General features: G+C 42.0%; 1 protein-coding gene across 3 annotated transcripts; it reads right to left on the minus strand.

The window, feature by feature from the left end:
• afap1l1a (actin filament associated protein 1-like 1a) lies at positions 1 to 25,970 on the minus strand. Of its 3 annotated transcripts, XM_053429086.1 has the most exons (20): positions 25,717 to 25,970; positions 21,395 to 21,435; positions 10,643 to 10,768; positions 10,064 to 10,147; positions 9,859 to 9,938; positions 9,312 to 9,447; positions 8,613 to 8,708; positions 8,307 to 8,521; positions 8,032 to 8,211; positions 7,785 to 7,868; positions 7,217 to 7,292; positions 6,010 to 6,129; positions 5,715 to 5,926; positions 5,112 to 5,257; positions 4,898 to 4,970; positions 4,279 to 4,393; positions 2,866 to 3,033; positions 1,668 to 1,843; positions 1,451 to 1,576; positions 1 to 904 (listed from the first exon to the last, which is right to left on the minus strand). In XM_053429086.1, exons 2-20 carry the CDS (start codon positions 21,402 to 21,404, stop codon positions 878 to 880), a joined length of 2,250 nt encoding a protein of 749 aa, XP_053285061.1. In that variant the 5' UTR covers positions 21,405 to 21,435; positions 25,717 to 25,970; the 3' UTR covers positions 1 to 877. The 3 variants fall into 3 exon arrangements, with proteins under 3 accessions (XP_053285061.1, XP_053285059.1, XP_053285060.1); XM_053429084.1 differs by lacking the exon at positions 21,395 to 21,435; XM_053429085.1 differs by lacking the exons at positions 21,395 to 21,435; positions 25,717 to 25,970 and adding an exon at positions 13,871 to 14,100.
• Between the last annotated feature and the right edge of the window lie 340 nt (positions 25,971 to 26,310).

Genomic DNA, 26,310 nt, shown 5'->3' on the forward strand with positions numbered 1-26,310 from the left:
AACATGCGTAGGTGAATTTTAATGAAGAAATCTCTATTGCAATGTATGGTGGAGGAAATAAGACATTTGTTTTCTTATCCAGGCAGAAGAACGATAAAGTGCAAAAGACATCCACAGGTTCAGAAGGAGAAGTTGTTAAAATGATAGAGGGTAGATTTTCTAATTTTCTATGGCAAGGTCAAGTAGCTGTAGGGTTTGGTTTCAGAAAGATAATTAAGAAGATGATCACTGAACAGCTTCGAGTGTCAGAGAAGCTAAGTGCAATCAAAAAATATCGACCTGCCATCGATCCACAGCACTGTAGCTGAAAACTCATATCAGGTAAATCATCATGATGAGAAGTAAAACATTGTATATTAGAAAAATAATAAAGTATATAAAACAGTAGTCATGGCTCAGTATATACAGGCAGAACATAAAGACGTTAAGTCACATAACAGGCACATTATATGGCTGAAACTGCCCTCTAGTCCTCTTCTTTTCCAACAGATCACATGTCTTAGTTTAACTTACCCATGTGACATGTTCACATTTCACTTAACGCAACACGGGTTCCAACAAAATCCTCTGTTGCTTTTCCATGACATTGCATTCTATACTCTCGATGTGCTCTTCAATACACTTTGCATGAGTCTTTCTCAACACAAGATTTCTCTCTGTTTCAGTCTGAACCGCAGACAATGAAAATACTTGTGGATACAGAAGATGTGAAGTCTTGTGAGGAAGATAGGAGAGAATATTCAGTGGGATGTACCTCCACCTAGTGGCGGAATTCTTTCATTACAGTCAATTTATGTGGAGGAAGTTTGTCTTTAATGGGATTACAGGTTGAAAAAAGTCCCATCCTGATACACCAGTCCTTTTAACGATGCTTCTCTTAGGTTCCTTTCTTTGACTCCCATTCCTGAAGAAATAGAAAGGATAGGAGATTTATTTTAGGTTATGGCTGTATGACTGTGTAGAACTGCAATGTAGAGCCATTATCAAAACACTCAAAGTAATGTCAACAGCAATGACCGCATTAGTCAATAATGAGAACATGTAAATTATAACTACATTTAGCCTCCACTCAAGTAGCAAGTAACACAATGTACTAGTTTATCACACTTACTTCTTTTCACTTAAGAATTAATGTAAATCAAAGACCAGGTAAACATCCCTATAAACAATCCCTGCTAGCTTCAAAGAAAATACTTTTATTGTCTATGTATATTGTCTTCAAACATCACGTTTAGTGACAAACTCAAATTTGATCACAATCACATAAAGTACAGTCACACATACAGGTACTTCACTGTAAATGTTCAAAATGACAAAGCACCAAAACACACACGCAGAAAGATTATTTGTTTGTGGGGAAACGATAGATGATAATAACACATTCTGCTGTTGTTCTATTTTCCGTCGTCTCGAAATAAGAATAGACCAATAGGAATTGGATGTTTGTTACCTTTGCCTTCTGCATGACGGTTCCTGTAGAGGAAGCATAGACGGATGGAGGTCTCCTACGTATTTCTGAGGCACAATTTACTGGTAGTGAATCACTGTAGATGTTCTGCCTCTTTTTGTTGAAGGCCTACACACAAAAAAGGAAAGATGTAAATAGGAGTACGTACTCACAGGTGTGCATGTAAGCAAATCTTTCCACATGAAACAACAATATATACCTTAACAGGTGGTTTAGCCTCAACTGGTGTACCCAGCGCTCCACCTGCCTGACTCTTCTTCAGGTTTTCTTTGACCTCTGTGAGTCGCAGCTCCAGATCCACTCTCTCTGCCTCCTTAGCTCGACACACTTCCTCCAGATGGGACACACGTTTGTTCATGGAGGACTGCCTCTTATCTGCAAACACATGGACGTATAAAACATATACACAACAGAATGAGACAAACTAAAACCACGACAATAGCACTTGTATTTTCATGTCCTCTAAATACAGGATGGCTTTCAAAATAAAGTATATTAACTCAAGTGCTATGGAGATAAAGGAGTGATGACTTGATAGTATCTATTTTAAAATATTCAATATTTAATATTTTTATTTATAGGACAGAGATAGCGGCAAAGAAAACCGAAACCGACTGTTACTGAAGGGGAGCTCATGCTTCGGATGACTGCTCAACCAGGAACGCTAATCATTTATATTTATTGCCACTTCATACTTGGACTCCACTAGTCAAATACAACTGTTGTAATTTGTCACTTTTCAGATCAAATTTTCCAAAGAAAAATTATGCTTATTTACCAATGTAAAGATTACTACACAGATGTACCTAAATTTAGCTACAGCCTTTACTTTGCTGATAACTTAATCTAGAAAATAGTGAAAACTTCTCCCCAAATCCAACTTATTTAAATTGCCTGTTTAGTCCAGTCTAAACCTCAATGATTTTCAGTTTACTATCGTATAAGACAAATAAAAGCATCAAATACTTACAACGGAGAAACAATTTACTCAAAATATCGAAATAATAGAACATCAAAACTTATCTGAAATGGAATGTGTGCATGATTATGTGTACTATGTGAAACTACATGAAATTAATTAGATTTAGAAGGAGTTTAGTTTTAATAAGAGCAATTAGATGGTTTATTGAGCCCTGTGGGGAAACTCTCCACTCACATGCCCTTTAATAAAGGAGGTCAAGTTCACATAAAGATCAGAGATGTCTGCGTTTGATATCCAAGCCTTGTGTGCAGGCCTTCTTCAAAACTAGAGTATCCAGCAGTTAAACATAATTTCTCAATGAACATATAAAAGACAACAGCCAACATTTTTCTGATTTTGGAAAGTCTGGACTGAAATCCAAACATTACCAAAAACTATGGAGTAGCATCTGCAGTTGTGTTTTAAATCTCCGTACCAGAGGCTGTCTTTAACTCTTCCTTCAGCTCTTGCTTCTCTTGTCGTAGGGTCCCCAGTGTGTTTCGTATCCCATCTCTCTTCCTCTCCAGCTCCTCTTTTTCTTTGAGGTAACGCTTGGCATCCTCCTCCGCTCGTGTTTTCCCATACCTTCCATACTGGTTGGCATCTGGGTGGGAGCAAAGGTGAGAGGTCAGACGTGCAGGGGTTATGGGAAGAAAACAAAATGTCTCACAGTGTTCCATCTTCTCATCTTGTTTAATATCTTCACACTCTTCACACGAAGGGAGTGACACCTGCTCTACAAGTCATACAAAACTGTAGCACTCTACTGTGACCTTATATCATAATTCAAGAATGTTTGTGAGGGAACAAGGATACGATGCACGAATAAAAGATAAACACACAGAGCCCTGTAGATCAAGGAGGCAAGACAGCGGATCTAATGCGAGTGTCCAATAAATCTCAGGTTACATCCTGAAGCTTTCAGCCCTGGAGAGCACCGGCTCTTTGAAGTGTCAGGACGTCACAGTGAAGGCCTGTGAAACAGCGCAGAGAAGAGCACGGAGCTGTCCGACCACACCAATATCACTTTCCTAAACACTGGACGCTCAACTTAAATTTTTGTAATGTTAGAGTCCGACTGACACGGTGGAGCAAATGGGAGAGGACAGAGAGAAGGGAAGAGATTATAGATGGAAAATAAGAGGATGATTGAGAGGAGAGAGAAAAGGGAATATTGAGCCGGATGAGAGTTCATATTTTACGACTGTCAGTGAATTGGCACACCACTGAAGTGACTGTATGAATAGTATAAGTTACAATAAAACTAGAGCTTTGGAATATATGACTGCTGTGTGACACAACTATATTATAACGGACCATCTGTAAAACTATTCATCTCCTTCGAAGGGCAGCAGGCTGCTATATTTTCTATTTATTTATGCATAGAAGTTAAAGCAGAAACAGACAAAACCGTGAGTACAAAATATATAACACAGGTCTTGTCATTTTTTTATTTGAAAGACTGTCCCCTTTTATTCATTAAATATACTCGCAAATGCTACTTGCATATTAAATAATCTTCTAGTATAGAAGAGTCAAGGCTCTAAACCCCATATGTGCATGTTGCAGTCTGCTAGAACAAGCCCAGAGAATTTAGACCACCTTAGGTAAATTGTCTTTGAGCTTCATTGCACCTTAGATATAGAATACATTTCCCTGACAAACTAATGTGTTTCTCACAATTAGTCTATCTAATTGAAATCTACCAGTTGAACAATATGCTCATATAATTACTTAGTTGCTTCAACAGAAGACTTTTTCAAAAGAAACGTTGCATTAGGCTTTGCTAAAGAACAAACCAATAGAAGTACAGCAGTGTAACTTTGGAAAACCAACCAATCACACTTACTTGAGCCAGTCCTCTTGAGGGAAACTAATGGCTTAGTTCTGTCGGAGTCGTTGCTTGAGAAACTTGAGCGCCGCTTCCCTTGATTCCCAGACTGCGGCCTGCGGTTCTCCCCTGACTGGGTGGAGTGCAGAGGAGGGGAGGGAGGACATGACAGATGTGGGAAGGATGAAAAAGGCAAAGCAATAAACTAATCTTTAGATTTATTGGCTTAAGGCCGCTGAGGTGTGTATGTTTGTGTTTGTAGGATGTGAGGGGGTGAGTGTTTAAGTGTGTGTCAGTGAGGTTAAGAAAGAGGTTTACAGGCTGTAAAAGTGCCGTGACCTCTTGCTTTGCTGTCATCAGTTTGATTGCTTTTTTGGAGTTTTTTTTCTCTCCTGTACCGACACAGTACTTTGTCTCTGACCCACAAGAAGCCTTCATTGATAGGCGTGTGTAACAGAGCACTGTCTGTCTGTGTGGGTGACTGATATGGGGCGTCATATTCAGACGGGGACCATCCCAAACAGCTGCACACACAGACACACCGCCTCTCATCTTGTCATATTAAAGTCAAGCATTACACAGGAGATTTAAGTGAACTTTGGGAAAGTGTGTGCAGGTCTGTGCACATGCAACTCACCTGCATGTCTTCATTAGAGACCTCATCATATGTCCTGGAGTCTGTAGAGGCACTGCTGGAGGAGGTCGCCCACCTAGGATCAGAGAGAGGGGAGATATTAAGTCGGTGAAAGGTCAAAGCATCCCCGCTCTGGTCGATGGCCTTGCACTGACCTTATCCAAATATCCCAACCCCCCTCCCCCCTCCCCCATTTACCCCAGACAGTCTCACTCACAGGAAGGAATTACGTGCAGCGTTACGGATATTAGCAATGGTTTCCACATCAACATAGTCGTAATGCAGCGACTCTGGGTCTGTGGTAGAGCCTGTTTCTGCCAAGAGGACACCCAGCCACCGTCCAAGTTCATCAGAGCTGGCAGCCTAAAAGGAGACAGGACGAATCAGTTTTGAAATGCCAGAATTTGAACATTACAGGTGGTAAAACAGTGTGTCTAGTAAAATGGGGCCACTGAAGGAAGCCTACAACTTCAGATAACACAGCGAATTAATTTGAAGTTTGAAGTTTGCCTACTAATTTGGGGTTTTTGGTCTCCACCACCTCCTGAGGACCTATCTTAGCAGCTAAAGTACAATGACTTATCATGCTGTTCTGTGTTGGACAGGAAGCTTACATTGTGTTTATCAGAGCTTCAATGTTTAACGAGGAACTGAAAGGTGATAAAATGCTTCGTAAATCTGAGGGAACTGCAGAGTCCAGTGATAATTCTCTGTTATTCACTACGTGCTGCTCTTATCACATCACACACAGTCCTTTGACACTAAGTTATATAAAAACATTGAGTAGCAACTATCAAGTAAGATAATCAAGGTACTCTACCTCCATTGCAGCCACCTCTTTGTTGTTGCGTATGATGCGAAAGGCAAAAGGGTGTTTGGGTCCAAGCCCCGGCACCACCTCACAGCTGAGGAGAGGGAGTGACGGCAGAGAGGTTCGAGTGTCTCCCTTGTCAAGGTAGAAGTACAGGAAGCCTCTGCTCACACAACACCACTGTTCCCGCCACACCTGGTTCACCAGCACCGACAGGTTTCCTGTGTTTTGAGGAGGGAAAATATAAAAATGAGGCGTCTACAATCTTGTGAGAACTGAAAAGTGATGCAAGGCAGGGTCTGACCTTGTCGAGGGTCAACGAAGGATGTCCGGGGATCACCAGGCCGAGGGGGCTTCTTCTTGGTGAAGCTGATGATGCGAGTGATTTTTCGGCCTGCAGCGATAGCTCCTCGTTTCACCTTCCCTACATCAAAAAGTTAAGGATTCCCCTGTTGATTTTTTGTCCAAATTCATCTTTAGAATATGAAACTTGACATTAACTTAAAACATGAGAACCTTCTTGAGGAAATTCTAGATCCTGACGGAAGATAAAACATTCTAGCATTTGTTCCCAGAGCTGCAGCTCATGGTCTTCATCAGCAAATGCTCTATTTTCATGGAAATAACTGCACTGTGTTGAACTTTGCTGTGACCTAATGCTGAATTTATCTTTCTGACTTGTAAACAGCCTACACATCCCAGTAATAATTACGACTAGGAAAGTCAGAGGTTTCTGAAAGCTCTCGTACATCCGCCTTGGCACCTCATAATAGAGATGTGGCTGAAATCCAAATAAATATGGATGCCTTATGTGAGCCAAGGCTTTCCCTTCGAGGTGATTAAATCCAGATTGATATTTTAAAGACTTTCATATCCAACTCTGCAATCATACAACTGTCTTGAGCTGTAAACATCCTCACTGTACTATCTTCTCCACCCATTCAAGCACATATTCACACAGCGCAACTATACACTGTGCCTTTTCTATAACACTAAGTATCCCATGGTTGTAGGTATTGCCTATGTTACAGGGTATTTATATAGAGCACTTCTAGCCATCAGAGTCACATCACAGAGTAATGAAGACTTTATCACATGATGAGAGAAAGATTGACTGACGAGGAAGATTAGGATCTGGTGTTAAAGGTAATTAAGATGCTGGATGTTTTGTCAGAGGGAGATGGAGAGGGAGAGAGAGATTATTAGGACCTCTTGTTCAATGTCCAGTCTAATTGGTTTATTAGCCAGTGGGAAAGTTTCCATTTTTCATTAATACATTGTTGCCACAACTACCAGGGGAAATTTGAGGGTCCAGTTTGTTGCCAATGGATACTGGGATTGAATCACTGACCCTCTGGTTATTGGATGACCCACTCTACCTTCTGAGGCACAGCCGACCACATGAGCAAACTACATCTGTGGAGAAAATGCTGGTAAATGGGCCTCGAGTTTATTTTTCTTTTGCTGTGAAACCCTATGTACGGATTTGAGGATGTGTGTGTCTGTCTCACCGTTCTCTCTGCTGTTATCTCCAGCTGACACACCCACACTGTCTGAATCAGATGTGTTCCTCTCTGCTGATAATCTCTGAGGAAGACACGCATAAACAGTTTCAGAATAAAAAATAAATGACTATCCCTGAGACGAGCTAGCACACGTACCCACCTCTGGATTCTTTCATTCTCTTACATACTATCTCACAACCACAAACATCCGCTGACTCTTTTCCTACCAAATGTATGGCAGCTCTGTTGTCCTCTCTCTGAGCTTATTGCAGTTTAAGTTGCAACAGGTAGAACATAATAAAAGAGGATCTGCCTGTTCCAACAACGACTCACTGCCACTCCTATCATTTCTTAACACCCGATCACACTACATCTCCTCTTTGTTCTGAAAGACAAACACAGGTATAACTGCGCACTATAGAGCCAAACTGTTGTTTAAGGAAATTTACGGTGACAACACAATTGCAGCCTGCTACATACTTTTCCTCAGCTCGGCTGTGAAGATGAATTATTGTCTCGAGGATAAAAGCGACAGGATCTAACTAACAGAAAACATCCTCTCAGCTACACTTACCTTGTCAAGTTCAGTTTTTCTTGGACTGACGGGGGACGCAGACTCCTCAGGGCCTGTGCTCTGACCGCACACCTCTCTAACAACCTGCAGGGATATTTTACATTTGTCAACCTCCATTTTACAGTGAATTCCTTTAGACGTATGCCAAACCCACTTCCAGTGATTGTCAGCATGACTCCTGGCTGTGTTACTGTATAACTGCATACACATGTATCTAAGCTGGAATACAGAGCAGAGTGCAGCTTACTCCAAGCCATCTGTGGGCCTGTTCCTTGCTTTGCACCGCCAGCACCAGCGCATCGCCATTAGGCAACGTGAACCGGAGCTCATGGTGTTTCCTCTTGCTGTCTTTGGGTGCATAGACCACAGTGCACTGGGGCAGCAGCAGGTCCACATACGGGCATGTGTCCTTGGAACTCTTATAGCACTGCGGAAAGGAGGACAAATGCGACACTGTAGGTTGAAGGAGAGAAATATAAAAGTTAAGATCTATTCCTCTTTAATGAGTGTGTGAATTCTAACCTGTAGTCTGTTCTCCCGTATGACTGTGAGCTGTTTGGCCCACTGTCCGAAGCGTTTCTTGCGCAGCAGGAAGGCACAGATGTGACAGTCTCTGGCAGGAGGCATGGAGCTCTCATCCGACGGCCACTGATGAGTGAGCTGGACGCCGGGGCTCCTCTCTTCCTCATCCTCCTCGTAAGACTCGTATGAACTGCTCAGAGCGTCAGAATCATTGTCTGAGAGGAGCAACAGAAAACATGAAGTTAACTTCATCTCTTGTCCGTTTCTATCCTCTAATCAGAAATTAATTAGTTTCTTATAACTTACAAGAGTTTTTACGCTGTGAATTTATGCAGGTAGTGGGGTAGTTATTTTCAGCATCTTCATATCCGTCTTCTATGGAGTTGGGAGGACTGGACCTGACTGCAAATGGGAGAAAGAAAGAAATCTAAAATTTGTGCTTGTGTTTCATTGTGCCATTGATTGTAACTTATACTAATGCTGTTTGTCAATTTAGCTGCTTTCAGACATGCTGGGAACTCCGGATAATGTCCTGACATTATCCGGAGGGGCTGTATGTGGGAACGTCAATGTCCGAGTGAGAGGCTCCAGACTGAGTGTTGAGTTTATCCGGCCAGGCCCAGACTAAAGAAGTAGTACTATTCACGTCGAAGACACACACAAAGATGTCACAAGAGAGCTTTTGGTAATAAGGGCTGATGCCAGTGTCGAATTGCTGAAAACAAAGACATGTTACAGACCTAACCTAATTTGTTACGTCCTGCCTCTGCACCACCTGTCATCTGAACGCTCTGGAGATTTCTGTGTTTTTGTGAGCACTTCTTATTGAAATATCTCCTTTTATGTGTGAAAGGCAAAATCCGGACCTCATAGTGTGGATATTCTCCAGAGTTCTTGTCTGAAAACATCTTATGTGTGTGTGATTTAAATGCTGAGCAGTGACTGAGGTTTTACACCAAAATGACATGATGGCTGTGAGTTCAGCGGAGGCGAGAGGATGCTGACCTCGCGCGATGATGTACTCTGGCAGTTTGCCGGGACTGAGCGGTACCGCCTCCTCGTAATAGTCCTCAGGAGGCGGTGTGGTGGGCAGAGGGGGAGGAGAGTCCGCTGAGTGCAGGGCCGGGGAATCTGCACAGCTCTGCCAAAAGGAGACACACAAACATAGCTCTCAAATCTCCACCACAACCAGTCACATTTTTTTTCACACCCAAAGAACTGCATCATCAAAGAGATAAAGAGTAAAAGCACACACTCTGGGTGGATTTCAACGTTTTAACTCTTCCAACAGCTGGCCGAGTGACTTGTACACGGGACACCCCCACAACAAGGAATACACTCCCAATGTTTTTCTTTGCTTTGCATTTGTTTAGAGGTGCAATGGTTCCTTAAAAAGCTGGATTTGGATTTGGAGTGCTGACAAGATGGAGATCAAACAACACACATCCCACACATGCAGTGTCAACAAACCTCCAGAATTCAAAGCCAGTATTTCATTTGTAATTGATAGTTATGGTAAAGGAGGGGGAGTGTGGAACTTTTGGCAACTTGCCTGATTTAAAGTGTCAGTTTGGGCGTTCTTTTCTTCTTTGATATCATCTACATCATCCTTCAGGTCTCCCAGCTCGCAGTCTATAAATCACAACAGCACACAGTTACACTCCCACTTCTTTACTGTGTGAAGAAGGCACATCGGTGCAGCTCGTATGACGACAATGATGTGCGTTTTACAGCACTGTGCTGGAACTCAAACTCACCAAAGGTCTCAAAGAGGGACTCGACAAAGCTGGTGCCATTTCTGAAAACTGATGAGTTCATGTAGATGTAGTCTGTCCCCGGCACTGAGAGAGAGCAAGAGGAAAACGTGAAATAACTTCCTTCGTGTCAACAACATGCTGAGCGTTAGCGGATAGAAAGGGTGGAAATATAAATGAATGGATAAATGATAAATGCAACAAAAAAAGTGGATAATGCACATGCTGCTATCACTACCTCTTCCATTCAGGAGTCTTTATCAATTTTAGTTTTTTAACTAGCAGGACAAAAACTACTAGATGGATTACCACAAAACTTGGGAGGATGTGATACTAGTCAGGGGGCGGATCCAGCGATTTCTTTTTTCATTTTCTTTACCAATGTGTGATCGCGTATTTGTTTTGTGAATTTCTCAAAAGTGTCTTAACATCTATGACTGGGTCAAGTTTTGGTGCTGATCTGAATTTGTAATAATGATATTGTAATGGTAACTGCTGTAAATACAACTTCAGTAAAATGAAATGCAAACACTTTCCATGATACTGTATGAACAGTCACTGTGTCAGTGATTTCTCTCTGACCTGACGGCTGTAGCTGCTGCAGGAGGTTCCCCACTGATGTCTTCTTCTCCTGGGTGGAGGAGCTGAGGTTTTCCTGGTCCAGCATCTTCAGCAGAACTCCCAGCTCATTCACCAACACCTCCATGGCTGCACAGGGTCAGGGAGCAAAGGTCACAGGGGAAGCAAGTTCAGTGTATCAGCAGAGAGGGCAAAGGTCGGGCTGACAAGTCCAAACAAGCCCCAGGAGTAATTTCAAAGAGGCCGATTCTGCTTTGTTTCCCGTGTTTTCTGTCACTTTGCTTCACAGGTTGTCGATGTCAATCTGACACCTTATCACAGCCTGCCTGTTACTACCCAGACTAAACAACAACACCAGGGAGGAGTGACAGGAAGCAGGTTTGCTAATGGCTCATTAGCCCAGAAGCATAGACAAGTGAATACAAAGCCACTAAAAACAAGAATCTTATGCAAAACAGAACATCCTGAATGAATAAAGTTCAGCTGCACCTCTGACATGATGATGGGCACCAACCCCAAAACTCCAGAGCAAACAAGCAAGAGGTTTAATTCACAGGGACGTGATCTTTATTCAACAGTTGAAGTCATGAGCTGACTCAGACCCCCCGGCCTCCACATCATTTGTTGATCTGGGAGGAGGGATTGGTCCACTCCCTGTTTTCAGAACAGAACTTAAATAAACTGTCTGCCTCTGACAGCAGTGGGACACCCTGAGAACAGACCCGCTGCTGCTGTTGTGGTGTGTGTCTGAATTCCTCCTCTGTCGGATTTTTTGGCGGACGCAAGCAAGTGCCACCAGTCCCTCTCCTTATCTGTCCCTTTTTCCTCCATAATTTACATTTTTTGTATCCTCTTTCTTTTCTTTTGCTGCGTCCTACTATAAATTTTTGTACATCTACTCCTTCTGCCAATTTTCACAGTTGAACCACATCAGAGCCACTGACCCGTGCATCTTCATGGAGTCAGCCACGGGACAGCCGAGTCAGAGAGCTTTTTTGTTTGGTGTGTGGTCATTTGGAAATGAGACCGGTTACACTACACTAACTACTGCGTGCACTCGCGCGCACGCGCACGCGCACGCACACGCACACACACACAAGGGTTATATGTTGTGTATTTAGTGAGCTGGGTCGAAAATGAACAGTCGATCATTGTACCCGTCTAGAAAAGGCACTTGAGCCCTTATGAGTCCTGGTTAAAGTTAGTGGTAAGGTGTGTTTTCCAGTTATTACTGATGTTGTGGGAACCTAAATCAGTTTACAGTAACTTTATAGGGTCTTGTCTTCCTTATGGGGACAAAAATCTCGATAATTAATCTTGAGGTACAGACACGTTTTAAGGTTAGGTTTAGGTTAGGGTGAAGGTTCAGGTTAGACAAGAAGTAATGTAGGAAATAAATGTAAGCCCATATAATGTCCTCTGAATTCAAAGAGATGTGTGTGTGTGTGTGTGTGTGTGTGTGTTTGTGCGTGTGCGCGCTAACACTGCACACAGCCTGCTCCCACTCCTTGAAGACAGACATACTTTCCTGAGGTGGGTCTTCCTATGGGCCGACACAGTGCCACAATAGGTGTGTGTTCGTCTGTGCATGTTAATCAACTTTGTCTTCTCAATAGAACAGCTTCCAACCCTTGAAAAAAATAATAAATATGCTTTTCATGCAGGGATCTGAAATGTTACCTAATTAAGATCTGATTCATGCAACAGAAATAAGCAAGTGGAGTTCAGGGAGGGAAACTCATGAGTGAGGGATGTGTTGGCCTAGTGAATGCTGTCTCTCTGCCAGAGGTTTCAGCTGTTCAGATTCTGGCTCGAGTGCACCACTGGGCTTCCCCTACCCTAGTGGAGGAAACTTCTCCACAGCATGACTCACTCCCTGCACACAGAGAGCGATTTACACCATTCAGCACTAAATCTAATAGTGCACAGAAATCAACGCTGCAGTGCTTTTAAGGAGTCAGCATGAAGTAGGACAACTCAGGAAATGCTTTGCAGTATCTGGCATGGCAGGCACTTAAGACCACCCTTCAGTCAGCAGTCATGCCTGTTTAATCAACACTGCCCTTCTCACATGGGTACTCTCACATCTCAAACAGCACATGATCCTTTAAATCTCTGCTGCAAAGGTTCATAGGTACTCCGTGTGTTTGTGTGTGTGTGTGTGTGTGTGTGTGTGTGTGTGTGTGTGTGTGTGTGCGCACACGTTTCCCTCTGATGTCTTTCAAAAGCCAGATAAAACAGATTGTGAGCCCAGCACCTGAGGGAAACTACACACAAGCCCCCATATGATGATAACACTACATAAAAGCAGGTTGGATAAGGTTTAATCAAAGAAATACAGAGGGGAAATTGAAACGTTTGCAGCTTCAAGAAGGACAAACCACGACTTTAATCCGAGCTCTGATTACAGCTTCTTTTAACCATTGACAAAAACATTATGAGGGGATATTCCAGCCTAACCCCACAAAAGATGGGTAAGGGAATGTAGAAACCTTTTCAAAGCATTGACACATTTCCCTCCTCACACTTCCCTGACAATAGTTGTTAAACACCAGTCACATTCCTCACCATGTTAATAGTACAAGACTCTGCAAAGTGCATGTGTGTGTGCATGTGTGTGTGTGTGTGTGTGCAGCAGAGGGAGTAGTTAGTTTAACAGTGCAGACTCAGAGTTTTAAAAGAAGCTTAAATTAGAAGACTTTCAGAGGGAGTGAAAGAGAGGAGGGGTGGGAGGAGGATAATGTCAGTGAGTTGAGCACCTGCGCTAACACATCCAATAATTTGACACATAATGCCACCTCAATCCGATGTGACTCTCGTGCAGGCTTAGCTTATCTCTTTTACACACAGACACACACAGTTTCCCATGCGTGTCTAAAGTGACAAAATGTATTCATTCCGCGGCCCTGTTTCACAATAATGTTGCTGGCAGACATACCAGCTAACCACACATAGAATTTGCCAACCAAAACGAGTCTTTGGAGTCCTAAAAAAAAAAAAAATCACAATGCTGCATTATGAAGTCTGGGTGGAAAACTGTTGCTTTCTCAACAATTCAGGATTACTGCCCTTCATCAATTCTGGCATGATGGTTAAGGCACAAAGGAAACATTACCTGACCTCTCAACAGTTTCTACGTGTTTACGTTCTTCAATCTTCAACAATCCTTCATCAGCTTAATCTACCTACAGCTCAAATATGTGATGATTTATAAAAACTTTCTACACTCACCCTCAACAGCAGTGGATGACAGTCCCACCATTTTCCGGAGGAGAAAAAATAGCAATCACTCATAGACACACAGATACTGCAGGAGATGTTCCACATCCAAAGCCTTTCACTGTGAGTGTGTGTCCTGTTCAGTCTTTGTATTGAAGCTGAGCTGCCTACTGCTGCATACACACTCCCCCTTACCTCTCTTCCTCCCTCTGATCTGTTATCTCACTCCATCCCCTCCCACACTCCATCTCCCCTCCTCTCTTTTCTTTTGGTGGGGTAGGAAGGTGGTGGTGCTCTGTGTTTGTGTGTCTGTGTGTTTTGTGTAGCTCTATTGAACCCTCCCCCTCCCCTGTAATCCCAGGGATCGTATAGCACCTGGGAAAGGCCTGCTGTGTAAACACACACATGTGGACTAATAGCTAACTCACATTCTTTATTCCTTCACATTCTTTCCCTCAGTGCACTTTATTAACATTTAACTAGCTGTACACACAGTCTGTCGTCCACAAGATGCCAGTGAACCCACCAACCAGTAAGGCGTTGGTACAGCAGCCTTATCACCATTATTTAAATCAAGCTGCAGTTGATCATTTCAGTATATACATTTTTTTCAAAACACAAAGTGGATGATAAAGGAGTGACTGAAGGCTGCGATGTAGGTAAAGGCAAGTTGAGACTTTTCAGGAGTTACACTCGGTTGACTTGTTGCCTCACGGCAGACTCGTGTGTCCCAGCACGATGTGACATGCTGCCTTCAATCACACTGGCACCAGCGTTGCACAAACAAAGCCTCAAGCGCACATTGACAAATTCAACTTCTTCTTCTGAGTGGAGACTATTACTATACATCAGCTGCATAGTGGAAACTGGTGGTTGCCAAGGAGTGCACAACAAGTTTTTGATTTTTTTTACTTTAGTGAGAGACGGCATATAAAATAATGTAATTATCTCTGTAATTTTCGATGTCAAAGATTTACATGATGCAACAAAATTAAATTTGTCGCTCAGTTATGAAAGCCTTGAAAGTCGGGTGGGTAATTATGTTCTCAAAAACCTTTCATCTTATCGGTTGAAATCCTTTTCATGTCCCAATAGTGATTAATAAATTAAATTGCCTGACAGAAAAAAAGAAAAAAAAGCAGGTGTCTGTGGCCCTCACTGGACTTTAATAAACATGAACAATCATTTCATTCAGTCCTGACGTACCTGTCTGTCACTAACCGACCTGTCTGCCTGCGAGGACACAGACAATTATTGGAGGCTTCACAAGCTGAAGAGTCATACACTGCTGAATCACAGACGATGGCCAGAAGTTAGGGAGTGAGTCACAGAAGTAACAGTCACTACAATGTGCATCAGAGTAAACTGCGTACATGTAACCCTCACTCACAGGCCAGGCCTACTAAGTCCTCAGCAGACATTTCTGGTTTTTATTCAGAGATTGCAACATGTCCACATGCTGAGGGGCTGTAAGGTTCCAACTGGATGAATTACAATTAAATACAAATAGCAAAGTTGTCTCGATCCATTGTTTTGTGCCTTTCTTAAATGATGCCTCATTTTGAAAACCATAAACATGCTTTTCTGCTAAACCCTCTTGTTTTACTTCACAAAAGACACTGAAGCCGTGATGCCACAGACACACCCAGACCAACCTCTCCTCTAAATGTGATCCTGCAAGCAAAATGGTGAGCTCACACAGGATAGTAAATTCCCAGAGGAGACAAGGAAACGTACAATGCTGTTAAATACACATCATTTTACCTCTCGTTACAACTACTGGGTAAATACTTTAGAACTGATGGGTAATATTTAAGTATTCCAGATAGGTGGTTGGTAAAACCACATTTGAAACTTGGCGATTTCAAAATCAAATAGATTCATATTGAGTTTTTACTGTAATTAAATGTCCTTTTCTTAAATCTCTTTACCATTGCTCATATTGCATCGCCTAGCTGACCTTTATTTCTTCACCCCAAGGAAGATGTCTCCCACAGCATCACTGTACATCTCGTTTACCCTGTGTCACTCATTCCCACAGCACATCCATGAATGGCTGGAATTGCTGTCACTCTTTGTTACATGTAGATGTTCGCATCCTATTGGATAGTTAAGTCTAAAGTATGTATTCCTAAGTCCTTACGTCTTGCCACTGATGAAATACTCAAAAAGAGTTGAAGTTGGTGAGAGTTGAAGTTGGTGCCTCTCTGCCTGACTCATCTGAGTAAGATAGGAAAGTCGCTAAGCGTAGACACTACAATGTACTGTTCGTTGGCCCTTTATCTATAAACTAACTTTGGGTCCTGCTTAGAGAGAGGAGGGACTTTCTCTGGAACTAAACAGCCACTATTCTCCTGTACAGATATAATATACACTATACATATCATATAGTGGCATATACGGTAATTTGTGAGCATTTTCAAACATTCCTCAACTTCCTTGGATCAGACTACCCCCTCAATTGAAATCGGTTGAGTATAGTTTTTGGGAAAACCTGCTAACAAACACAGATAAAAACAAAACCTCCTTCATAGAGGTTATAAAAAACATAAATATAACCATATAGAGGTAAATCCTGTTTGACAAATCTGCTGTGAGAACCTCAAAGTACCATCTGTGAATCCACAAGAGATCAGTATCTAATGAAAACTGCTGGGGTTTTCTGGGAAGTCTCCTCTTCCTTATTGTCTTTGGACACGTTGGGTATACAGTGCAGCCATTTCCCAACCTGATCCGACATGAAAGAGCGCTGCAGGTTGAAGACTCTGAGGTGTCCACAAACCCAGTGTGGGACTTTCTTTGTCTCATCTCTGCAGAGGCCAGCTGAACAATACCACCCCGCGACTTTCCCATCATGTTAACAAGTCACAGGAGAGGTTTGAATGTTATCTTCATACCGTGTGAGAGTTATCTTAATACCACCATCCAACTCAGTCATCAAAGCTGGGGCAGGAAGCTGAATCACAGCTTTAAGAGACGTAGATGAGGAGATGTCATATCTCTGGTTCAGAAACCACAGGCTTTATCACACCCCTCCGGCTCTGCTTAGATCACTAAGGTGTGTGTGGAGCCAGCACCTTAACAAAGGTGAGCTAAACCAGATGGCCACAGACTTTTAATTATATTAAGAGCTGTGCCAACGATGTCTTCTCTCACCAGCCTGTGCCCCATCATGATGAAATCTCCTCCCACTCGACTCCTCAGATTCCAGGCATTTCCCAAGTGTGACGTTTCTCCTCTACCCCAGCACGAAACGTGTCTGGGCATTCTGATATCAGCGGAGCCCGTGAAAGGTAAACAGAAACCGTTCTGGTTCATTGGTCAGATGATAAAAATCAACATGATGACTGCATCTCTGACCTGACTGACATTACGCCTAGCTTCTGTTTGCTCAGTGTAGTCATTAACCTAGCCTGGATTTAAGTAGGATGATGAGAGCCAGATGCTATTTTTATGAAAGCCTCAGATTTATTAAACCTACTACATCCAACATTCTAATTATAACAATTGAGAAAATTACGACATGTTCGTGAAAGGGCCGGCTTGCAATAACAAACCCACTGCTTGTAATTTTCCTGTTTTGCTCCACTGCTCATCCCTATTAGCAAAAATTGGTTGACAACAAAGCAGAAAGAGAATATCGGACAGAATGGACAAACTTGAAGAACTTGAAGGACTCTTCTCCCCTGTTCTTCTTCTACCGTTTTACAAAAGTATCATCCAACCCATTCAATTTACTGTTCCACCTGTTACTTCTACATACCCTCTGTCACAAACTGGATAAAACTATTTAGATATGGTCCAACAGGGTACTCTTCGGCAAAAGCTTTGGCAAAAGCCTTGTACATGCAGCCATAGCAGCATGTTTGACTAACCACCCACTGTACTGTCCCTTTACTGTCCATCAATGTTTAATGTGAGATGTTCTTGCTTGTTAGTGTCCTTATTGTCCAATGATGATGTGTGTGGCTGTCTGTTTGAGACATGGTTAGTGAAGGTGAATATGAAGTGTTGTGAAACTGAATTTCCCCTTTACGGACAATACAGATGATTTCAGACCTGCACTGAACTCCAGATAATCTGAGAGTATCAAGAGTAGGTGAGAACTCAAATGTCAGTCAGTGCAGTGGGCATTTTCACCTCGCCTGAAAACTCCAGAGATTTTCCTGTTTTTGTGAACTCATCAAAGTGGATAATGTCTGCAAACTCTGTTTTGCAGAAATTCTTGGGAATTCCTGTCTGAAAACGGTTCAACTAACCAGCTTGAGATATGACTCCAAGGGCAAACTAATGTTGCTCCACATCTGCTAAATCAGTAAACAGGCAACTGACATCACATTGACTTAAAATGTAACAATATGGCAGGTTGGTGTTTGCAGCTTTTTCCCCATTGACCTCAAACAAACAGTTAATGCTGGTTTAAAAACCACTCATTATTATTATTATTACTGGCCCTATTGGCATTATTTATTCATCTAGGAAATTACAGAGATTCTCAGGAGAATGAAGAGATAAGAAGCACATAAAAAAATGACCTACACATGTGGATGGAGTCTTTTCAAACAATCAAATATACAGAGTTAAGGCTGAGACCATCAGAGTGGACATTTAAAGGCCTTTCTAACTGTGATAAGCCAACAGCTGAAAACCCTCACAAACTGATTTCAGTCTCATTGAGCACGCTGCCAACAAAACTCGTTTCCTCTCCTACATTAGTTAATGGGCTGACCACATTTACTGCAATGCCCAATGTGCTCCCTATAGAGAGGGAGCTTCCTCCCTCTGCCGATGACATCACCTATCAATTCCAGCCTTCTGTTTCCTCTTCCTGTCAGCTGACCCACTCCCACTTTTACTGTGGCGTCTCTGGTGACCCTATTCTCAATGCATTGTCTACATCCTGCGCTCGATACAATTGACTGACTACTTTTACAACTGTATTTCAAAGGTGTGACAATATAATGGATCTCTTAAAACGCACCATTATTACAAGGCTTTATTTAGCTACTGCAGTGTAGTCCCCCCTCGAGAATGTGAATTCCATTTTCATAGCTTTGTCGTGAACATTTATCATGTGGGTGGACATTTTAGACAAAGATACAGAGCACATGCCCTTTACATAACATGCTGGAGACTAGCAGCAGGTGAGGGGCACATGTGGAAAAACTTATTTGGTTTGGAGGAGTAGTAAAGTTACACAAATTGAGGCGAGAGGGGGAAAACATGTTATGCCCACTGTTTTTATTGTAGACGGTAAGATGCTTCAGGTTATCATAAAACAGTCGGCAGATACCACACTCTATTTTACTCAGTGTAGGGATGAGATTGTTTGTGGATACTGCAGGTAGTATTCTGTCCTCGTTTTGACTTCAGACCCAAATTATTGAGTGGCAGAACTGATTTCTTAGATGCAAACATCAAATTCATTATCTTAATTAATTTGGAGCATTGTGTCTTACTTCAAATATTCCTGTTAAATGCATGCATGGATTTGTACATGTTAGTACGCATCCTGTAAATGAGGTGTGTAAGTATCCTCCAGTCAACCTCTAGAACTAATTTCTAGCTTGAACGTGCATCCTCACTCCCTTTAATTAGGCCGCTCTAATGAGCTTGTCACCGGGAGACTAATCTAGTCTAAGTCATTAGTCCTCTCAGACGGCTGGGACGTTTCCATGGTGATTGGGTGGGAAAATTATGGGTTGGTGCACTCCCTGATCACCTGTTTAATCATTATCAGGCTTTTGAAGGCCAGCAACGGAGCACTGAAGCTTTTGATGTGCGTACACACACAGAAATGTTATCAGCTCAATTATCGTGGCGGGGCTACTTGAGTCATCTATGGAAAACAACTACATTGTGAATAATGCGATGGTAAAAACAGGCAGTAAGGAGTCTTTTAAAGCTCATAATGCCTTGAAACAAAGACATTTGGGTCAGAATGTGTAGTTCCATTGTTTGTGCTCATTTAAACTCCCAAAATCGTATGCCCCCTGTAAATCCTTTACTTCCTGCCTATCATGTCAATAGCTGGTCAGTGCGCCAATTTAGTGCCCCAATAGGATCAGGAATTCTCCAGGGGATTTCCTAGCCTTTCCCTCCTTTTCCATGTGTTTTTCATTCATTCATTCATTCAGGGACATGCTCATGTTCCCAAAGACCAAAGACATGTAGGTAAATCATTGAAATAAGAGTAGAGGTGGTATAATCATGGAATAGTAGCACACAATACTGTATATGTGCACAAAGTGTAGCACTGGTCAGAGTGCTACGCTCTGCAAAATGTTCATCTGCGTTTCTCTCAACATGGCTTTCAGTCAATGGTCAAAGGTCACAAAACTGCTCATGATGGGGGCAATGTCCGTCTGTTCAACTTCTCTTCCGTCTCTCCCCCATTTTTCATCTCATTTATTCAAGTCCGGTATGGCACAGAGGGCTTGACTCAGCCTGCTGCCAGACAAAGGCTCCACAGTATTATTTAGATCCTGTATCTGCCCTGAGTCCTATGAGATCACCACAATGCTATGTGTCGCTCACACTAAAGTATTCACACACTGAGAAAGATGCTATTCTGCAAGTGCAAGTTCAGCTTTAAACTGATGTTGCACAGACTCTGGTAATTTACACAGAACACACATGCACACAGGCCAGGAAACACACACTCACACATTCACACGAGCACAAAGGGGAAAAGGAACTGCTTTGTCTCCATTTGGGATTTTTCTTGTTAATGGGATTTTGACGGGAGCAACGGCTTCAGTCTTTCAGCCGAAAACTAGGACAACTCTTGAAATCCGATAGCTGTTGTCTGAATTGGATTCTTCATCCAAATTCTCAGTGATTATCTGAGGAACACTTTTTATTGTGTTAATATGTCAACTAGTAATATGAAGGGGAACCACCAATATACGAGCAAATTCTTAGACAGAAAAAAGTTCCACATCAATGCTGTTGTAGTTTGTTGTTGTGGTTTCATATATCTGCACACTGTCTTAAGACTAAACACCATTTCACCACCATTAATAAATCACCTCTGAGTTAAGTGATTTAATTATCTGCAGAATCAATATTCACGTATATCAATAAGCTTATAACATCAAGAGAGTTCTCTGCAGATTAAAAGTCTCAATAGTGAAAGCAGAAAAAGGCAAAGAGTGAGTGTCGTCAGTGTGAAGAGCAGGGCTCAACCATTGTCTGTGTTTAACTTTTTAAACAAACTTCTTGTTGATGCATTTAACACACTTACACTTGTGGGATAGGTAGAGAGATAGTTTTACAGACTCGATAAAAGTCCAGAACCACATTGTCAGTACAATCTGTGCACTGTTCTGTTTGATCCTGGATTCTCCCTTACGCTTACAAAATTCAATTTCTATACATGTACAATAACTAAATCATATATCAGTGCTAAATTATAGCTGCCAAGTAACATACATTAAAACTAAAAGATGATAGCTCTTATTCTATCCACGAGTCATATATTTCTGCCAAGTTTCTCCAATAAACCTTCCCTCTGAATATACTGCTTGTACGTACCTGTGTGCATATGAACCCCAGGCAGCGTCACTTTTCACCCTCTGCAACACAAGAAAAGATTTCTGAGTGCCACACACACTCTATAGACCCCTGCTTTAATGTTGTGCAGCATGTCTCCATGGAAACAGTACATAAACAGCTGTGCAGAGAATGACCATTGTCTATGCATGGTGGACATGTGCACGACCACACACACACACACACACAGACAAACATACAGTGCACACACCTCAGACACATGAATCATGGGGATCTACTCATTATTGGGTTACGAGGGAAATTCCACTTCTTATGGGGCTGGTCCACAGCGGTCTTAAATGATTTACAGCTCAATGTCATGGTGGGGCATAAAGAAATATATAATAATGTAAGTAATAAAAAAAAAGTACTGTATGTAGGAGTGTCACTGAGCTTGCACAAGTATTAATGTCTGAATTTCCGATCTGATGGAGAATCAATACAATGAAACTTATTACGCTCAGGGGAGATTCCCCTCGTTTCCATGCAAGGCAGAAGTAGTGGACAGTGCTCTGCTGGAAACGGCTTTATAACAGAGCAGGAGACACACAGACACAGAAGCAGATAGGACAAACTAATTAAAAACACAAACAAATTTAAATTAAGCAGGGGGTGTTTTTAAAGCTGGAAAGTCAGTGTCGGCCTCACTCAGCTGCATTGAAGAGTGTCTTCAAGGGCTGGTCAATATAACTGCCAATATTAATGGTACCATAATTTTCACAACAACAATATAATAAAAGTCTGATATTCATCAATATAATGATGAGGACGTACAGTATTGATCAACTTCAGATTTGTAAAATGTTTTGCTGTTTATTAAGTGTTGATCATTCTCTGGTTAAAGAAGAGTTAACCATCACTAAAGGAGCAAAAATGTGTCTTTATTCCTTAAAGAAATAATAATGTAACACTTACAGATGATTGATATGAAATGTTTTACCTTGATATTATATTTGGTCACACTACCCAGCCCTAGTTTCTTCTGACTGGAAACTTTTGTCCACATTCAGGACAATGACACCATTACATCATAGTTAGATTAGCTAAAACTGCTTAGCACACAGGCTGTAACATACTGGAACAGTCTTTAAACAATGTTATAAACCATTTCCACAAACACAGCTTTTGTTGCGTGGACATGCAGATTGCAGAATACATAATCAGAAATGTGTTACACGTGCACACACAGTGAGGTCACTCACTGACCACCGACTAGATGACGACAGCACAGTGCATTTTAATCCTACTCATTTGACCTGCTAATCTTAACCCAGTGAAAACAAGTTTTAATTCAAATGCCTACAATGCAAATCATTGTGAATGTTCAAAGAAGCTCTCAACAAGCCTTAAGACTCAGAGTTATGCCAAATTAATAGGAATTCTCTATGTGTCCTAACTCACTTGCACAGATACTCTTTTTACACATTTCTCAGAGGAACGTCGATATGTGGAGCACTTCAACCATCTCATTAGAAGGCAGGCATGGATTGAAAAGGGATTTCTCGAGCATGCAGCCGACTTGTGTTCACATGAGCAGTATGGTTAATTTACAAATGATTGCAAAGTCCACAGCAGATCACCGTTTTGTTCACATATGCCAAGTATGCTCTTAAACAATCCTGACAAAAGCTGCAATTCATAATATCTGCTGGACTAAATCACAGACAATCCCAGCCCTGCAATGCATGTCAGCGGGGACAGCCTCTCCCCTCTCACACCCACCTGATGCTCCGCTTCTCATGAGGTGGCGGTGGAAACAGAACCTTTATTACGCTGCTGCTCCAGCTGGCTTGCACAGCGCATATTAAAATGCTCCCACCATTCAAGCTCATACCTGCCTCTTATCAAACTTACCAAGCTTGAACTTGTACAACTCCACAAAGTAAGCTGATAGAGTCGGAGACGTAACCTTTGAGACGTGCTGACTTAGGTAGTTACAAGGATATTAATTTAAACATCCGTAATTAATATTTGATTTTAACGATGTGTCAAAGGGGTGCTACTTGTAAAGACCATCCTTAAGAGAACTATTAACTCACATTATCACTCTCTCAGCTTTTGTAGCTAAAATTAGACAGAACCAGTGTTTTCATGTACATATTTAACGTTGAGCATAAACAAGCTTAGAGAGCAACACTTCTCTCAGGTGTTAGTGAAGAACAAAAATCTAAATGGAGTAGGAGTATAGGGCAAATATCAGGTTCACCTGGTTGACACAACAATGAATGAAAGCTAATGTTCTCTGCTTCCCAATTCAGGAGTCATGTCCTTTGGAGGATTTGGTCTACAAAGGAAGGGTCTTTGTAGGAAGAACAGACTGCAAAAGCCAAAGAGAAATGAATCAGTGTGGTCTACAGAACATTGCGTCATCAGCCTTTCCAAGTCTTGCAGTTGAATTGTTGGCTACTTTGAGCCCCTGCACTAACCGCAGCTTGGTCCCCTGCATATCTAGCTTGTTAGCTTTGCGTGTATTGACTCCTTGAATAGGTTGGCCAGAGAAAGATTAATCGATTGTATCTTTCGTTACTCTGAAATTTGTCAGATGCACTTCAAGGAGCCTTTGCAATGGGACAGCTTAGTTGCAACACTATAACGCAATCTTCAATGCCCATCCGCAGGTTACAGCCACTGAATTGGGACACAGCACATGTCTGCTAGGTGTATATAATGCTGTCACGTTCACTTTATCACTTTTATAAAATGATAATATAATATGTCAGAGTCAAGTTTCAGCTCATTGTGCTGCACCCAGGTGGCTACAATGTCAATGAATTCTGCTTTAACAGTTGTTGCTCAGACCAACTAAACAAGAAGAAAGCACCATGTTGAGCGTATTTGTTATTGTTTGCAATTAATTTATACATTTGCTGACAACTAAACTAACCATTAGTCACTGTTCTATTGATCAAAAACAAAGGCTAAGTAGGTAAGGATTTGCCAATCTGGTCATTTAAAGAGCATACACACAGTTGGGTGCTCCCTTGGGACCACCAGCCGTCACCATGCGTTTTCTCCTGCTGGGTTTAAAACACAAAGCTCAGATATAGACAGTGGGTCAAACTAAATTCCTGCTTGTGTTGACAGGGATGAGAGTGACAGACTAAAGGTTTCTATCAATACAGACAACAGCTAAAAACACATCCTCCTTTAGATACTTTGTGTACACACTGAACAGACAGGTAACATCCACATACACTGACGAGCCGAGGAAGGATGGAAAAGAGTTCAGTCCAATGCAGGAAGGACATGAAATAAGCAACTTCAAATAAAGTCTCTACTTTTTGCATGTATGCGATGAGACTATCAAACAGCTGCAGGAAATAAGAAGACAGAAGATTGAGAACCATGTGCAGTTCGTCCCATTTCCTTTCACCTCCAGTCAGTCGAGTTAAACTGTCCATAAAGTTGATTCCTCATAATCACTAACACATGTTTACCTGCCGGGCGGCTCGCAGTGAGTCAGTGAGAGGCACACACGTGTTTCCAGCTCTGTGAGCAGTAACATGATACAAGAACATCAGCTGAAGTGTAACAAAAAATCTGATCAGACAACTTTAAAATCAGCTGTAAACTGAAATCCTCATAAACGCTGCGTTGGGCCACACCTCGTCCTGTAACTGCTGTCATTTCCAATCTTACTGCCAGAAGCCCACGAGGGGGCTACATCTATTTATTTGCTCTGACAATGTGGAAAAATGTTGTGACGTACCCTTCCCAGAATAAAAAAACCCCATGGAGCAAAAAAAACCTGTTCTTATTCCCAGCTTTTAAAACACTGTAGATGTCCATCTCTGCAAGTGGTGTGAAATGTCAGAGATTACCATAACAACCTGATCGCCAAAATATATAATTTCATCCAGTGGTTTGAATTGACTCGGGGAGTGGGATTCACTTTTCCAAACAATAGTCAGTCAAGGATCAGAACGTGGCTTTAGCTCTTCAGCAGAAGCAACATTCACATTTTAAAATGTGCACCACCAATCAACAGACAATTGATTTGATTGAAAATTTTAATTTAGAGTGTATCACTGAAGAAGATTTTGCAATATGTCAGAGATTTAAAAAGGCTCCAACTTTTAGATGAAAAGTAGGGGGGGGGGGGGGGGGGGGGCAGCAGTCACAGGTGTGAGAGGAAGGAAACACACGGTGGGCGTGTGACAGGGTCTTCACCGTGTGTGTGACCCATTGACACTTAATGCAAATCTCTAGAACCACATGAACAAACTGTGCAGAGACACAAAACAGTGAAAACACACGTTCAACTTTCCTGCAGCAGAGATTCTGTACAAGAAAAGTCCACTTACATTTGTTGCCGCTTGTGTCCATCGCGCCAGTGAAGAAGTGTGAGGCTGTTGAAACGCAGCGCCGGACCATGTGTGAGTGTGTGTGTGTGTGTGTGTCTTTGTTTGTGTGTGTGTGTGTGTGTGTGTGTGTGTGTGTGTACAGTAGTTTCTGGAGGCTGCTGCTTCTCTGCTGGGTCCTACAGTCTGCCGTCAGTAATCCACCGCCATGTTTTACTACACTGGCGCGCGCACACACACACACACACACACACACACACACAGGTGTTTTCTGATTATATATATGGGCGTGGACATGTTGATTGACAGCTCTGGGCGGGATGACTTTGGACCTGTCGTCTCTCACATTGGTGCTCCGATTTTCGTGACGTCGGAAATTCACATGCGTCAAAACCGTGAAACCGATAAATCGACCAACACCAGAGTTGTTTCTTGTTGTTGCTGTTGTTGTTGTTGACGTTTTTGTCGTTGTTGTACAGAGGCTTCATAAATGCAGAGTTTGAAATGTTGCTAGCTGCAGTCAGATAAGTGATTTAGCTTTGTGTAGCGCCATAAAGTAATTTTTTTTGTAGTAATCTTACTGTGTTTATTTTTTTT

This window comes from Pleuronectes platessa, chromosome 8 (genome assembly GCF_947347685.1).
Source record: "Pleuronectes platessa chromosome 8, fPlePla1.1, whole genome shotgun sequence".
Lineage (NCBI taxonomy): Eukaryota > Metazoa > Chordata > Actinopteri > Pleuronectiformes > Pleuronectidae > Pleuronectes > Pleuronectes platessa.